Genomic DNA, 17,621 nt, shown 5'->3' on the forward strand with positions numbered 1-17,621 from the left:
CAAGCAGCCGTTGAACTGCAGCTATAAGGGCAAAAAAGGGATCTGAGGGATGAGGCGGCAGGAGTCATAAGTCCTGCTGCGCCTGCGCGCTTTGAATTTGCGCACCTCCCAACTTTTGCGCCTGCGCGCCACGCAATCTCACGCTCGCCGGCCCGAGCGGAACCTTTCTCCGCGGACTGCGTTTCTCAGCCCACCGCCAGTGTGTCGGTTTCTGCCCGGAAGCAGTTGCGGATAACACCCTTCCGGCCTCTTCGTTTCCCGGGCGGTGCGTGCTTTCTTTCTAGACATGGCGTCTCGCAAGGAAGCAGCCGGCAGTGGCAGTTCTTCCGTGGCTACCGGTAAAGCCAAGGCCAAAGCGGCCCCGGGGGACTCCGCGGTGAAGCAAGTGCAGATCGACGGGCTGGTGAGCTCCAGGCTGGGACGGGTAATCGGGGAGGGATGGGAAAGGGTAGTTGCCGGAGGGTGACTCCCACGGGTCGTCCTCCAGTATGCGCAGAGGAAGCGGTGGTGGCCGTAGCGCTTCCCGATCTCTCTTCCCCCGTGCGTGGGGGCAGTTGCGCTAGGACTGCATTGTGCTCTGTGTACTACGCTCCGAAGAACGTTAAGAGCGGCCCTCCTGGATCTTCAGACCAGAGGTCCGTCGTCTTCGGGACCCTAGTTCCAGTAACGCCTCAGAGATGCCTGCAAGCAGACGTAAAGGCAGCAGCCCTCCTTCCCTCCTCAGCAACTGGTATTAGAACATAAGAAGAGCCATGCTGGATCAGACCAAGGTCCATCTCGTTCACACAGTGGCCAACCAGCTGCCCACGGGAAACCCACAAGCAGGACATGAGTGCAAGAGCATCCTCCCGCCCATGCTCCCCAGCAACGGGTGTACATAGGCAGACTGGAGGTAGAATATAGCTTGATACTGGAGGTAGCATATAGCCTTCAGAAGTAGCAGCCATTGAGAGCCTTCTCCTCCATGAATTTGTCTAATCCCCTTCTAAAGCCACCCAGATTGGTGGCCATCACTACATCTTGTGGAAAGATTTGTTCAGTAGCATCTTTAACATGAAAACGAAAGAAGAGCCTTGATGGATCAGCCCAATATCCTTCATTTCACAGTGGCCAACCAGATGCTTCCAAGAAGGGCTTCAAGGCAATGGTGCTGCTCCCCAGCAGCTGGTATTCCGTGGTATGTGACCTCTGAGCCTGGAGGTTTCATATTTATTTTATTTACTTATTTCATTTCTGTACCACCCAGTAGCCGAAGCTCTCTGGGCGGTTCACAAAAATTAAAACCAAACAGCACACAATAAAACAATATAAAAAATATAGAACATTAGAACCACAGTACAATACAACCAGAATAAAACCTAGCAGCAGTGCAGGGATTTAAAATACAGATTTAAAATATAGGCATCATGGTGAATAGCCATTGATAGCCCAATCCTTCATGATTTTATTTAATTATTTTTAAAAAGTCAGTGTAACTGCTATATTATTGTGGTAATGAATTCTGTGTGTGATGTGAAGAAAGGCAGATTTTTAAAATTGGTCCTGAATCAATTGCAACTCTTTGTCTTCTCTCACCCCACCCTGCCTAATGTCCTTCCTCTGTAAATTAGGATTTGGTGTCTTTGAATCCTACTATTAGTACCCTGCAAGTAGCTGGGGCATGATGGAAATAAAGGGGATAACTAGTATTTAGGATGAAGGATGTAATAATTCATGTCTGCCTGGAAAGACCACACTCTTGATTCAAATGTGTGAGAGGGTTGATTACTCACTCAGTGGGGATGGAAAGGTACTCTGTATTAAGACTGTGTGATGCAGAGCTTAGACTTGGCATTTAAAATGCTTTGAGGTCTATGTCCTGCTGAGACACAGCTAAAATTAAGTCCTGCAGACAAACCTTATTCACTTGTTCATAGGAAGGTCTGTGTTTCTTCTACATGTGGCTGCTGATTGTGTGGTTCAGGCTTAGTGGGGCATGCTGCAGCCCTGTGTTGCGTGAAGAAGTAATGACAGACTTAAAAGCTGAAAGGTACCTGCCTTCTTATATCCAGAAAGTAGCACATAAAGATGTTTCAGTGCCTTTAAACTTAAGTCAAGTATTATGTTAAGAAAGGACAGTAGTAATAGTGATAATCAAATTGTGCAATTTAAAATATATTGTTTTAGAGCAGAAACCTGCAGTACCAGAGGCAGTAAGTGCATGTAAACCAGTTGCTGGGGAACATGGGTGGGAGGGTGCTCTTGCACTCGTGTTCTGCTTGCAGGTTCCTGGACAACAGCTGGTTGGCCACTGTGTGAACAGAATGCTGGACTAGATGGACCCTTGTTCTGATCCAACATAGCTCTTCTTATGTTCTTATGTAAACCCAGTAGAAGCAACTCCTCTGTAATCAGATTAGTGATGCTGTGACACCTCCTTTTCAAACCTGACTTGAAATCTTAGCGATTTTTCATCTGTTTTTGTTATGAGACAGATGGAAAATGGCAAGTAAATTTCTATAGTTGGCACGTTACATTGTGATAGGATAGTTTAGGAACATATGAAGTTGCCTTATACCAAGTCAGACTATTGGTCCATCTAACTCATTGTCTACACTGACTGGCAGCAGCTCTCCAGGGATTTAGACATGGATCTTGCTATCCTACATGGAGATGCCAGGGATTGAACCTGGGACCTTCGGCATGCAACGCATGCGCTCTACCACTGAGCTGTAGTACTTTTGAAGTTACAGTTGAAAGGATTGCCAGGAAAATGTTTCCAGTAAAGAAGAATGGCCATAAGTCTTCTGCATAAATTAAGGATCAGCTCTTGTTTGAAGACAAAAGGAACTGTATGATAACCGACGCTGATCTACCATGCCTACACTTGCCACAGGCATCTTCCTGCTGGGGTCTGCTTTGCTTTAATGACAAATAATTCTCCTTTTTCTGCCGTAAGCAGATTTAAAGAATAAATCAGGCTTGTATTTAATCATTTGCCTGATCGCTATAGGTGACAAGGAATTCAATGCGAGTGAGTGGGCTGGCAGCGGATGGGCAGATCACTCTGTCCCTCCTCAGCCTGCTTGGTTTCTGTCCTGGTCATGGAAGAAGGGCTTTGCCTCCTTCATGGGCTGGTGGAGGAGGGACATTCATCCCTCCCTCCCCAACCACTCCACTTGTAGAAGGCATTTTTTAATTAGCTTGCTAAAAGACTAGTAGCCTGTGTTTCCATGCTGGCTGCTGAGGAAGGGGCTCCTTCTCCACTGTGGCCAGCATGGAAACACACGCTACTAGCTTCTTAGCGCTAGTCACTTTTGAAGTCTTCTTTACCAGGCTGTAAAGAAAGAAATACATTAATGAGGAGGTCACTACAGGGTATTATAATGACTCTGAAATAATTCGATGGAAACCATTCATTTGTTCCAGGTGTTGTCCAGGATTTCTTTTAGGATAGGATGGGGAACCCTGAGAAGTTGCAGTCAAAATATTTTTTTAAAGTGCCTTCAGTTAAGTTTCTTCTGTCCACAATTGTTTTTTCTGTGCAAGTTCCTTAGTGCAGTGATGTACAGCTTTATCCATATGGCCACCATTGGAACATCTGAAGCACTGTTTTAGGTACTGCAGATGCTGTGAATTGCAGGGTCAGGTGGGCATGCACGTAGTTACTCATACGTATGTTAAATGTCTCACTGACATGCTTAAAAATGCAGAAAATATGATTCAAACGTTAACAGTATAGAGCAGATGTAAGTCTACTCAGATGTAATCCCATTGTGTTCAAGAGGGCTTACTCCTACGCAGCTGGGTATAGGATTGCAGCCTAAGTTTCACTGATTTCAAGAGAATTAAGCATATGCTTAGCAACATGTTAATAATGTATTAGAAGAATTTATTCTAGTTTTGCATTTGTAAGTTGTGTTGAGCTTGCTTTTTACATCAAAAGCTGACTGAGAATTTATTTATTTATTTATTCCATTTCTATACCACCCAATAGCCAAAGCTCTCTGGGTGGTTCACAAAAATTAAAACCAAGGAGCACACCATAAAACAATATAAAATATATAAAACGTTAAAACCACAGAATAACACTATAACCAGACTAAAACCAGAATAAAACCTAGCAGCAGTGCAGTAATTTAAAGTACAGATTTAAAATAGCAAAGCTAAAAGTCTAGAAAGCTAAAATGCTAAAATGCCTGGGAAAATAAAAAGGTTTATAAACAGTTATAAATAAGTAAAGGCTTTATAACTGAATTCTCAGTAATAAATCATTGTGATTAGTAGCCTGTGTCATAATAATGACACCTAACATTTATATAGAGCTTGAATGCTTCACAGGCGTTATCTTGTAATCCTTCCAACAACAATCCTACCTGTAAGGTGAGTCACTGTTATGAGGCTGAGAGAGAATTGCTTCCCCTAGGTCATTTTTATCCCAAGGGTGGGATAAAAATGTCATAACACCTGAGGAATTCCAAGTAGTGCTACCATCTCCTCTTTTGACCTTGGGGGATTTACTAGGACAATTTGAGACCGCTTGCTCTCAATTTCTTTTTTATAGAATCATAGAATAATAGGGTTGGAAGGGGCCTATAAGACCATCGAGTCCAACTCCCTGTCTGAGTCAAAGCTTCTCTGACAGATGGCTGTCCAGCTTTATCTTGAATGCCTCCAGTCTGGGAGAGCCCACTACAATAGACATTTTTTCTCCTTTTGGTGGAAGAATTTGCTTTGTTTCTCAGCCTGTGCTAATTAGCTCACCCTGTTGAATACTCATTCCATCCCCTGGGCAGAACACACACCTTGTGTTCTGATCACCTTTATTCAAAGAAGGGTGGTGAAGTTTCAGAGCTTGCTTTATTTTTGAATTTCACCCAGAAAATAGTTCAAGCAGCAGCAGCACCCTCTGTGTACTACAAGGTCTGGTACACAAAAGAAAGTACTTTTAGCTCTTTGCTATTGTCACATTCTTCTGTTTATGGTTTTTTTCTTCAATTAAGGGATGGCAATGAAACATAATAGGAAAAAAAAAGAATTTATGTCAGAAAATCTAACCTGTAAATAAGCATCACAAAAGGTAAATAATCAAATAACTTGTTGTTGTTGTTGTTCAGTCGTTCAATCGTGTCCGACTCTTCGTGACCCCATGGACCATAGCACGCCAGGCCTTCCTGTCCTGCGCTCTCTCCCGGAGCGTGCTCAAGTTCATATTCATTGCATCGGTGATGCTATCTAGCCATCTCATCCTCTGCCGTCCCCTTCTCCATTTGCCTTCAGTCTTTCCCAGCATCAGGGTCTTTTCCAGGGAGTTTTCTCTTCGCATTAGGTGGCCAAAATATTGGAGCTTCAGCTTCAGTATCTGTCCTTCCAATGAGCAGTCAGGGTTGATTTCCTTTAGGATGGACTGATTTGACCTCCTTGCAGTCCAGGGGACTCGTAAGAGTCTTCTCCAGCACCACAGTTCGAAAGCATCAATTCTTCGGCGCTCAGCCTTCCTTATAGTCCAGCTCTCACAGCCATACATTACTACTAGGAAAACCATAGCTTTGATTAGACGGACCTTTGTCGGCAAGGTGATGTCTCTGCTTCTTACTATGCTGTCTAGGTTGGCCATAGCTTTCCTCCCAAGGAGCAAGTGTCTTTTAATTTCATGGCTACAGTCACCGTCTGCGGTGATCTTGGAGCCCAAGAAAGTAAAATCTGTCACTGCTTCCATTTCTTCCCCTTCTGTATGCCAGGAAGTGATAGGGCCAGATGCCATGATCTTAGTTTTTTTAATGTTGAGTTTCAAACCAGCTTTTGCACTCTCCTCTTTCACCCTCAACAAGAGGCTCTTTAGATCCTCTTCGCTTTCTGCCATTAGGGTGGTATCGTCTGCATATCGGAGGCTGTTGATAATTCTCCCAGCAATCTTAATTCCGACCTGTGATTCATCCAACCCGGCATTTCTCGTGATGTACTCTGCATATAAGTTAAATAAGCAGGGTGACAATATGCAGCCTTGTCGTACTCCTTTCCCAATTTTGAACCAATCGGTTGTTCCATGTCTGGTTCTTACTGTTGCTTCTTGACCCTCGTACAGGTTTCTCAGGAGACAGGTAAGGTGGTCTGGTACTCCCATCACTTTCAGAATTTGCCACAGTTTGTTGTGATCCACACAATCAAAGGCTTTAGCGTAGTCAATGAAGCAGAAATAGACGTTTTTCTGGAATTCTCTTGCTTTCTCTATGATGCAGCGAATGTTGGCAATTTGATCTCTAGTTCCTCTGCCTCTTCGAAACCCAGCTTGTACTTCCGGTAGTTCTTGGTTCGCATACTGCTGAAGCCTAGCTTGTAGGATTTGGAGCATCACCTTGCTGGCATGTGAAATGAGCGCAATTGTGCGGTAGTTTGAACACTCTTTGGCGTTGCCCTTCTTTGGAATTGGAATGTAAACTGACCTTTTCCAGTCTTGTGGCCATTGTTGAGTGTTCCAAATTTGTTGGCATATTGAATGCAGCACTTTAACAGCATCATCTTTTAGGATTTTAAATAGCTCTGCTGGAATACTGTCATCTCCGCTAGCTTTGTTGTTAGTAATGCTTCCTAAGGCCCACTTGACTTCACTCTTGAGGATGTCTGGCTCAAGTTCAGTGACGGCACTATCATGGCTATCAGGGACATTCAGATCTTTCCTGTATAGTTCTTCTGTGTATTCTTGCCACCTCTTCTTAATCTCATCTGCTTCTGTGAGGTCCCTGCCTTCTTCGTCCTTTATTATGCCCGTCTTTGCACAAAACGTTCCCTTGAGATCTCCAATTTTCTTGAAGAGATCTCTAGTCTTTCCCATTCTGTTGTTTTCCTCGATTTCTTTGCATTGTTCATTTAAGAAGGCCTTCTTGTCTCTCCTTGCTATTCTCTGGAAATCTGCATTCATTTGGGTATATCTTCCCCTTTCTCCCTTGCTTTTCGTTGCCCTTCTTTCCTCAGCTACTTGTAAAGACTCATCAGACAGCCACTTTGCTTTCTTGCATTTCTTTTTCTTTGGGATGGATTTCGTTGCTGCCTCCTGAACAATGTTGCGGACCTCCGTCCATAGTTCCTCAGGCACTCTGTCTATCAGGTCTAATCCCCGAAATCTATTCCTCACCTCCGCTGTATATTCATAAGGGATATATTTAGGTCATACTTGAACGGTTTAGTGTTTTTCCCTACGTTCTTCAATTTAAGCCGAAATTTTGCAAGAAGCAGCTCATGATCTGAGCCACAGTCAGCTCCAGGTCTTGTTTTGACTGACTGTATGGAGCTTCTCCATCTTTGGCTGCAAAGTTCATAATCAATCTGATTTCGATATTGACCATCTGGTGATATCCATGTGTAGAGTCGCCTCTTGTGCTGTTGGAAAAGAGTGTTTGCTATGATCAGCATGTTCTCTTGGCAAAACTCTATTAGCTTTTGTCCTGCTTCGTTTTGTACACCAAGGCCATGCCTGCCTGTTATCCCGGTGATTTCTTGACTTCCTCCTTTAGCATTCCAATCCCCTATGATGAAGAGGACATCTTTTTTTGGTGTTAGTTCTAGAAGGTGTTGTAGGTCTTCATAGAACCGATCAACCTCAGCTTCTTCGGCATCAGTGGTTGGGGCATAGACTTGAATTACTGTGATGTTGAATGGTTTGCCTTGGATTCGTACTGAGATCATTCTATCGTTTTTAAGATTGTACCCCAGTACTGCTTTTCCCACCCTTTTGTTGACTATGAGTGCTACTGCATTTCTTCTAAGGGATTCTTGCCCACAATAGTAGATATGATGGTCACCTGAATTAAATTCGCCCATACCTGTCCATTTTAGTTCGCTGATTCCCAAGATGTCGATGTTCAATCTTGCCATCTCATGTTTGACCACCTCCAGCTTACCTTGATTCATTGATCTGACATTCCAGGTTCCTAAACAATATTGTTCTTTACAGCATCGGACTTTCTTTTCACCACCAGACACATCCACAGCTGAATGTCCTCTCGGCTTTGGCCCAGCCGCTTCACTCTTTCTGGCGCTACTTGGAAATACCCTGTGCTCTTCCCCAGTAGCATATTGGACACCTTCCGACCTGAGGGGCTCATCTTCCGGCGTCATCTCTTTTAGCCTTGTGATACGTTCCATGGGGTTTTCTTGGCAAGAATACTGGAGTGGGTTGCCATTTCCTTCTCCAGTGGACCACATTTTGTCAGAATTCTCTGCCATGACCTGTCCGTCTTGGGTGGCCCTGCACGGCATAGCTTATGGCTTCACTGAGTTACGCAAGCCCCTTCGCCACAACAAGGCAGTGATCCATGAAGGGGATTTATGAATTATAAATTATAATTATATAATTATGAATTATAAATTATAAAAAATTTAAATTTATTTAAATTTTTTTATTAAAAAAAAAAGAATTTATGTCAGAAAATCTAACCTGTAAATAAGCATCACAAAAGGTAAATAATCAAATAACTTACCAAACGACAAAAAACAAAGAAATCTTCTAAATCCTCTCCGTCTGAGATCAAATTTCAAAGAAACAAACATACATAGTCACGGCTTTCAATAAATATATATTGGAGGATATTATTGGGCTTGGGGTAGACTACATCCAGTATTTTCCAGGGAAGACAATCCAATAATTGAGAAATCACTCAGGTTGGCCTCTACTGTACTATACGAAGCCTTCACATTTCTATTGCTGTACATCAAAGAGCACAGTATCTCAAAAGATTATGCCATTAAACATGCAAAATCCGGGAGAGAGCAGAGGACAGGAAGGCCTGGCGTGCTATGGTCCATGGGGTCACGAAGAGTCGGACACGACTTAATGACTGAACAACAACAAAACATGCAAAATGCTTGGAAGAGCAACATCTGGTACCATTTGGCATTATTAAGTGAGCATCCCATTGAAGAGTTAAGCATCAGGCCTATGTGTCATACTTCAAGGCTAATGGATAAAATTCTCCCTGACAATAGCTCTTCCTATTTGTAGGGAAAATTGGCAACTGTTTTCTTGTCTATGCTGCTGTGGCTTAACAGTTGGGCTTCTCATTACTTTTTTCATCAAAGTGGTCTCTTCTATTGCAATGCGGGACCATTGGGCCCAACCCCCTGCTCAATGCAGGAAGCCTGATTCCCAGGCAGTCTCCCATCCAAGTACTAACCAGAGCTGACCCTGCTTAGCTTCCGAGATCAGACAAGATCAGGCACATCCAGCCCTTTGCTCAGATGAGTCATTCAATAAAAAAAAGAAAGAAAAGGGTGTGTGTGTGTGTGTGGCAGGGAGGGAGGATTTGACCCTTCTGCCTTGATAAGACTGAGGGGAGATATGATAAGCGCTCCTCAAGTACTTGAAAGGTTGTCACAGAGAGGAAGGCCAGGATCGCTTCTCAATCATCCCAGAGTGCAGGACACAGAATAATGGGCTCAAGTTACAGGAAGCCAGATTCTGGCTGAACAGCAGGAAAACTTCCTGACTGTTAGAGCAATATGACAAGGAACCAGTTACCTAGGGAGATGGTGGGCTCTCCCACACTGGAGGCATTCAAGATGAGGCTGGACAGCCATCTGTCAAGGATGCTTTCACTTAACTTCCTGCATTGAGCAGGGGGTTGGACTCGATGGCCATTCTGTGATTCTATGAATTATGTATGTGTAGCTGAGAAGGCTGATGGATTTTGGTCTCTTGGTGCCAGTTTGTCGGCTCACACTTAGAAACATAATAAACAATGTGTGTTTCCACTTACATTCACAAAGCGCTGTGGTGTTTACTAGCGCTGTAGTTGCCTTTAAGGGACTCTCCTTAGCAGCTAATCCTCTCACCACCACCAGATATGTTTTGCTTTCTCTAGGAGGGAAAAGCATTGCTAAGCTTAAGCAACCTTGCGCAATGCTCACTAGAAGCTGATGCTAATTAAGGCTGAAGCTGGGGACATATTAAGGCTAGAGTCTTTTCATGCTTCAGCATTTATTTGATGATGTCTTAAAACTTGTCAGTGCTACAGAATGGCATGCAGTGGTGAGAAAGGTACTGGATCTGAATGGGTTGGAAGAGGAGCCTTGAATCCCTGCAGAGAGGAGTTGGGCTTCATGGGGCTGTTTTGCACTACTGTCCTGCTGGCTCTAGCAACTCATAGCTGGTGTGGCAGGCGTGAATGGAAAATAGAATGTGTTGTCACTGAGTCATGAGGAATTGTTTTGTGTGATTTACCGTTGGGTGCTGTGGAGAAGGGTCATGGCAACTCTCTTCATCCCCTACTTCAAGAGTGGTTTGGGCTGCTTTCTGGTTGGGCCAGGAGCAATGTTTTGAACTGTTGTGTATAAGTATTAATACCTCTCTTTTATTAGCTGGGATGCATTTTAACCCTGAAGGGCTACTTTTCTGAAAGCGTTGCTGGTGCAGCTCCTGGCATGTTGTTGTGATGAGCCATAGTGTCGAAACGTCAGCCAGCTTAGAGTTGGCTTTTGAGTTGTAAAAAACAAAAAACCTTTAGTCATTTGACCAAAGAGCGTTAACTGTCAAGTATTTAAATTAATGTATTAGCATACATTTATTATAATTAAGAACAGAGCGAATTACAAAAAAACCCTACCATCCTTGAGAAGTATCCACTCTCTCCTAGAAGCTTCACAGGGTGTGATGCTTGATTGCAGGGAGGCCTCTCTTCCCTACAGCTAAATAATTGGGTTAAGTTGAAGTCCTGAATCTGCTTAGATGTGGCTTAACTGGGAAATGGGAGGGCAGAAGACATGTGGGCAAAATTGATGGGGCAAGGAATATCTACTTCTAAAAAAGGGGTGTGGGCTTACCTGATCCAGACCCTTCAGGAGCAAGGAGCCTTCACTCCTGCCACTTACCCAGGAGAGCTTTTGACTGCCTGGATGATTTGACATTGGTCAGTTGTCTGGTGATCCAGCGGTAATGTCAACCATGCAGTGTGAGTAAAAGAATCAGTAATTAAGAAGAAAAACAGCAATGTGTTTTGCCAAGTGCATGGCCTGTGGGAGTTGCTTTGCTCTGTGTGTGTGTGTGTGTGTGTGTGTATGCAGTATCTCCCATAGCTTTGCTTGCTTCATGCTACATGATGCATTGCAGCATCAAATTGTTTAATTGGTTGCTAGTGAATATATGTAACTCCTGTAAGCACACCTCCCAACCTCTTTTGTGACATTGTGGAGGACAATGTGGTGTGGACCAAGTTTCACTCACAAGGGGAGCTGAGGAGCCTCTTGGGCTGAACACAGTAGGTCATTTCAAACATGAATTGGCTTGAATCATAATGTAGGGGCCCTTATTTCCCTCAGTTTTCACAAGTGATGTTAACAACTAATTCAGCTTTCCTTGTTCTTCAACTCGAATATACAGGCCACAGGATTGGAAGGAACATTTTTGATTTGACTCAAAAATGGCTCCTTTCTGCTATTTACGTAGTGTCTCTTGGGACTATGTCCTTTGTGTGCAGTGTCTCAGAAAAAATGTTCAATAAATAACGCTTGTAAGAACCCCATGAGTCTTTTAACAGTAGTTGGGAAGTTAAAAGAAGTCAGCCTTTTTGAGTCCGGGAGGCATGGATCCACTTCCTCCTTTTCCCTTTTTATTCTGCATTCTGCCCTTCTTAACTAAAATAGCCAGAGTTTTAGGCTAGCTGACTATCTTGTTTACTTGTTTATGTGGCATCTAGGGTTGGTTCACATAAAGCTTTTTTGCTTCAGGCTCTCTCTGCCCTCCTCTCATCCACTCTGTTTTAATCAGTTGCTTTTGCAGAAACCACCATTTGCATCTGAACTGGCAGTCTGAGTTTTGTGTAATCCCCCCACAACCAAACATTGATCCTGGGTTGCAATCCTGAATGGGAGGACTGCACAAACGGCAAGGTAACTGATTTAGACAGAGTACATGAAGCCAAAGGTGGTGGCAAAGCATGTGAGCATCTGCCTCAGAGGCCCTGCCTGTGTGCCCACTGGTGAGAACAGTCCCTTCTGGCTATGGCCTGTGGAACTCTGTCTCAGTTGAAGTATGTAATGTTCCATCAGCCTTGGCCAATGCCACCCACATCCCTGCCCCCCTGGAGGAACTCAAAAAGGCTCAGTGGTCTGGATGCAGAACCTCTGCAAGCCAGAGGCTCCACATCCTTGACCTATTTGTTTACAACTGCCCTCTTTTGAATAAGGATTTTTGTGGGTTGCTGCTATTGCATTTTACATACCTGCACTGCGCTCTGGTTGTATTTTTATTCTGTAGTTTTAATATATTATATTTTATATTGTATTTTCTGTTGTATTTTTGTGGTTTTAATTTTGTGAACCGCCCAGAGCGCTTTGGCTACTGGGCAGTATAAAAATTAAATAAATTAATACTGTAGTTTATAATTATTTGACTTTACTGTTCGTACTGGGCTGGATGCTGTATATGATTAATATTATTGTTGGTCCTTGTTTTCTTAACTGCATTTAATGATGTTTAATGGTTTTTAAACTTGTATTGCTTTTATAATGTGAATGTATATGTTGGAAGCTACCTTGGGAGGGGTTGACCCTAAAACATGGCCTATAAATATTTTAAATAAATAAGGTTCATTTGTGTAACATCAAACCATTTTTGTGCGTGTGCTGGATGCGAACAGATGGTGTTCATATAGATTGAAAGGGTGGTTCATAATGCCTGTGAAACTTTCTGGTTATTAGATCTTCTTTGTGTCTACCAGATCGTGGCATCTTGTGGTAGGTAGCAAAACTCCGACCGTTCTTTTTAATTCTGTGTAAAATAATATGGGGAAGTGGAATTGCTACTGGATGTCTTAGACCATATTAACGTATTTTTTTTGCAGCTCTTTAAGAATTTAGACTGAAATCATGTTCAAGGAAGACTAGCATAACCAAATACGTAAGCATATTTTCTCTCTGGGATTTTAAAAATCCCCGTGTTGAGGGCGGGATTGGCTAAGGCATGCTGAAATTTAGGATAACCAAAATACATGCTTCAAACATAGTCACATCACTTGCTTTTATCTTCCCTTCAATCCATTCATTTCTGAAAACCAGATATATGTAGAAAGCCTTTCCCGCACTTCTTCCTGAAGGCTCTTTCCTTTAAATTCAAAATGACAGTAGAAATTCAGCTCAAATCCATGTGAAAAACGACTTGTTGAATGATGATGAGGTTAACTGCCGCTGCACTTGGCTGTCATCTCAAAATATTCACACATGCGACCACTGGGAGCTGAAGCCTGAGGAGTAATGCTTTTATGCACAGATGGCAGTAGTAAGCAGCTCATGAGTACAGCATAATATCTGAATGCTGGTATTACGGTAGTACATCAGAACACGTCTCAGGATACAGCTGACAACTGAAATCCTGATTGTTAGTTACCAAATGGAAGATTGTTAAGATGGAACAGCAGAATAGCAGCTCTAAACCGGATAATTAAAAAATGGTTTGTTTAAGATTCCAATGACGTCATGAAATAGTGAGGCTTTGGCTTTTCAAGGTGTGAGGCAGGCATGTCACCCTATCACCAGCTTAATTTTCCTTCCCCCTCCCCGAAGCTGTGGCTAGATAGCGGAAATCGGCTGTCTAGCCAAAAATGAAGGGCGGCCGGAGCACAGACGCGAGGATTTCCTCCATGCTGTGGCTCCCCTGTATTGGATACTCGGCAGCCTCCGACTTCGGAAGCTGCCAGCTATCTCAGTAGGATTGCGCCCTTAATGCACCAAACATGCACCAGACATTTACTGTCAAGAATGAACAGTGGTGACTCCACTCACATGTTAGGAAACTGAGCATAAATGTCTGTCAGTAAAGTATACTTTAGAACATTTTAATTTTAATAAGGAATGAAAGAAATAACTATCCTGGGAATCTTACAGAGAGGATTAAAAAAACATTTTCCCCCATAGCTTCATTATTTCCAGACATTTTACCTCTCTAGTCTTTTCATAGAAGTGTTCTTATTACATAGTTTTTAGAAATAATCTTTTTGGGGGTGGGAGTAAAGGCTGGGTAACAATGTATAAACACATTGTCTTAAATTCTAAAAGAAAATATTTCATAATCCAAAGCTGTTTAATTTTTCCAATTCTTCAGGAAAAACCAAAAATGGTCCCCAGGGGGGGGAATGTGGGGATCCCACCCCTGAATTTTCCCAGTTTTTCCTGGACCTTCGCATCTCTAATCAGGGGGGTTTGGTCTCTTCTCGTTCAAGGGTCGAATTACCCCTGCCATATGTAACATAGAGAGGATGGTAATAAAGAGCTGCCACAGAGGGGAGTATTTAGTATGTAATTATGTAACGGATCTGAGACGATATATCTGAAGCCTTTTTTGGAAATCATGAAAGCACTATATTACTCCCTCTATGTTCCACATTGCCTCAGTGTGGAGGTGGGTGATGGCATGGAACCTTTAGCCTTGCAAGAAAAGTGGGGGGTTGGAAGGCGAGCCCATCTCCTGAAGGGATATGCGGAGGGTGAGACTGCAGGCATAACTCTCCGCTGGGCACAGCTGGGTGGTGTTGTAGCAGCCCCTCCCCTGTCCAAGCACAAGATGCAGCCTGATGCCATTTTGAATTAAGTGTACTCTGCCTCCTTGTGTTGCTGGCAGCTTTTTGTTACACTTGAGACAGATTTCAGCAGAGTCTTTCCCTGCTGCTCTGCAGAATTAAATTTCCAGGCACTACTGATGACCTGCTGGCACTTGCTTAGTGGCTATGTGCTCAAATGATCCACTCCCTTGTGGAGTTTCAAGCACCTCTAGGCAGCAGTGGAGCTCTGTGCTTGGGTAGTTTTTAAAGTTTCGCTCAGGGGTACACAACCTGGTGCCCTCCAGATGTTTTGGACTACAACTCCCATCGGCTCCTGGCAGCATGGTGAAAGTTTATGCGAATTATAGTCCAAAACATCTGGAGGGCACTGGGTTGCCCGCCACTGGTTTTGTTCGTTCTCCCTGGCTGTCTAACCACTCCACCATGCTGGCTTTCCCAGACAGAACAGATGACTAAAATAAGCCTCTGTCTTTGATAAGTGATTCTGCAGCATGACATAGTAAGTCTCAATAAACCACGCTGGTGGAGCGGGGAGAGAATCTGTTTTAATCTCCAAGATTAGTGGGCACAGCAAAGAAATGGATGGACAGCAAAAACAAAAACAAGGCTGAGGAGCGACCAGAATGAAAAGGAACCCAGTGAGTGTTTTCGTAAAGGCCAGCAGATATTACAGGCTTGGAAAGGCTGAACCTCCCCCAGATAATTCACCCTTATGGAGCTCCTTTCAGTCTGTTGCATGCATCAGCCTATTACTCTTCTGGTAGCTGCTGGGAGGAAAGGGGGCTGGGCACAGGAGGAGAAGCCACAGCTATCTGCAATTTAAGCTCTTTTAAGTAAGGATTCAAAACACGGCTTAAGTAGCAGGGATATCCCAGATTTCTATCCCAAATGTTCTCTCCAGGCGGGTAGACAGCCTTCCCCAAACCTGGCACCTTCCAGATGTGTTGGACTGCAACTTCTATCATTCCCAACCAGCATGGCCATTGGTTGGGGAAAGCTGGACTAGGGCCTGAAAAACCAGGCCCAAATCTCCTCTCAGCCTCAAAACTCACTGGGTGTCTTTGAGCCAATCGCTATAGCTGTCTTCAGACAACTCTGCTGTCCCATGCGTTCAATGAAGGTGTGGTAGGGTTGTCTGAAGAGGGCTTATCAGTCAGCCTAATCTACGTCACATGCTTGTGGTGAGGATGAAATGGTTGGGTGGGGAGAACCACATGTATCACTCTGAGCGCCTTGAAGGAAGGTAGGATTTTTAAAAAGTGATAAATAAATGAAGTTAAGTGTAAGATGTTCTTTTTTAAAAAAAGATGCAAACTTTTAATCCTCCTATAACCTGTTGGATTGCAGGTGAGAGGAGCAGAAGGAGCCACCAAAAAGAGTGTCAAACTCTCTTAGTTCAACTAGGAAATTCTTAATTTTATTAGTATTGAGCAGCCTTTTCCAACCTGGTGCACCCCCCTCCAGGCCCTGATGTGTTGGACTACATCTCCTATCAGGATGCAAGATGCAGTTCAACACTTGGGGGGGTGGGCAGTACCAAGTTGGAAAAAGCAGTTATAGGAAAGTTCTAATTTCATTACTGTTTGATAATTGTTATGTGATAGTGCTGTCTAACCCTCACCTTTCCTTGAGAGTTCAAACAAGTGGAACCTCAGGACACATGTTCCAGAAAGGCTTCTACAAGGGAGTCAGTTCATCAGTTCCTGTGGAGGTATACTTCTCTTGTGGAATGAGAACTATGAAATTTCCCATTTTCTCATGTTTACATCATCCATTTCCAATGTTGCTTATCAGAATTATAAACTTCATTTCAGTTTATCCTTCTGTGCCCAACATAAGGCAAACTGCTGCGTGGTCTAGCTGGCCAGAGGGTGTGATGCTGTAACGTTAAGGGCACGGATGCCCACCCGCCCGCCACTTTTTAAATAATGGTGTCAGGCCTTCTGACTATGTACGTGGTTTCTTTGACCGATCAATAAGACTTCAGTGCTGCTTGCACAAGATTAATAGCACATGTTATAAAGGTACAAAGCTCAATAGCTTTATTTCCTGCAGACCTAGGTACTTACAAAAGAAGCGTAAAAGTGATTGATAGCAAGGAAGCTTTGAGAATGTAAGAATGTCTTGCCGCTGTCATGTTGCATGTTAGATAGCTTGCAAGCAGAGTCGTGCAAAAAATATATATGGAGGGGTAAGAAGAAGGGCAGGGCAAAATGGAGATTTTCCATGCTTTTACCCAGGGGCATTGACCCTCTAGCCTGTGAGCCAAATCCAGCCCACCTGGGTTCCTGATACGGCACTCCAGGATTCCCCAATGCCCATGCTCCTTTTTCCCAACTGCTGATTGTTTGGTGGTTTCCCAGCGTTTGCACATTTTTCTCCCATTCAAAAAAGGTGGAATGCCCCTCCTAAGACTTGGTTACTGGCAGTAAGATCTGTAAGCTAAAATATGCTGGTATTTTTGGTATTTTATTTATTAATTTAAAACATTTGTATTCCGCGCTATATCATTAAGATTTCTGGGCAGCGTACAGATAAAATCAATTTAAATAGTATAAAACAAATAATTTAAACATCTAAAAACATATTAAATGATTAAACAAGCTAATACCAATTAAAATCTAAAACAATAAAACACTTAAAACAATGTGCTACTTTAGGGAATGCATTTAGCCCTCAAAGGCTTTGGTAAAAAGCCATATTTTTATTTGGCACCAAAATGAAAACAGTGGCTGAGCCAATTGGGTCTCCAAGGGGAGGGCATTCCACAACTAGGGTGCCACAGCAGAGAAGGCCCTCTCCCATGTCTCATCATAGACTATGTCTCGCAGTATTTTGGCCCTGCCCACCACTGGAATGTGCCCCTGTGAGCTTCTCTGAAATTGAAGGGCTGAAAGGTGCTTGACACCCCTGTCTTTGCCCTTCTTGCTAACATTTCCTGGCTCTTATGGACAGCCACAGCGGCCCATCGGCTGGAGCCTGGAAGAGGGGCTGCACTGCTACTCATCTCCCCAGGCTTTCTGTGCCTGAGCTAGCAAGCTGCCCACCCTGCACGAGGAGGCTGCAGTTGGGTTCCCAAATGGGTAGCCAGCTGTG

General features: G+C 43.5%; 1 protein-coding gene across 1 annotated transcript in view; it reads left to right on the forward strand.

The window, feature by feature from the left end:
- The first annotated feature begins 276 nt into the window (after nt 1-276).
- Nucleotides 277-17,621, forward strand: part of EIF3H (eukaryotic translation initiation factor 3 subunit H) — an 89,089-nt gene continuing 71,744 nt past the window's right edge. Inside the window, exon 1 of the mRNA XM_084848914.1 lies at nt 277-403. Coding sequence (XP_084705040.1) covers nt 287-403 — 117 coding nt within the window. The 5' untranslated portion in view covers nt 277-286. The remainder of the gene's footprint in view (nt 404-17,621) is intronic.

This window comes from Heloderma suspectum, chromosome 4 (assembly GCF_057233095.1).
Source record: "Heloderma suspectum isolate Gila_16-S chromosome 4, 16-S_ref, whole genome shotgun sequence".
Lineage (NCBI taxonomy): Eukaryota > Metazoa > Chordata > Lepidosauria > Squamata > Helodermatidae > Heloderma > Heloderma suspectum.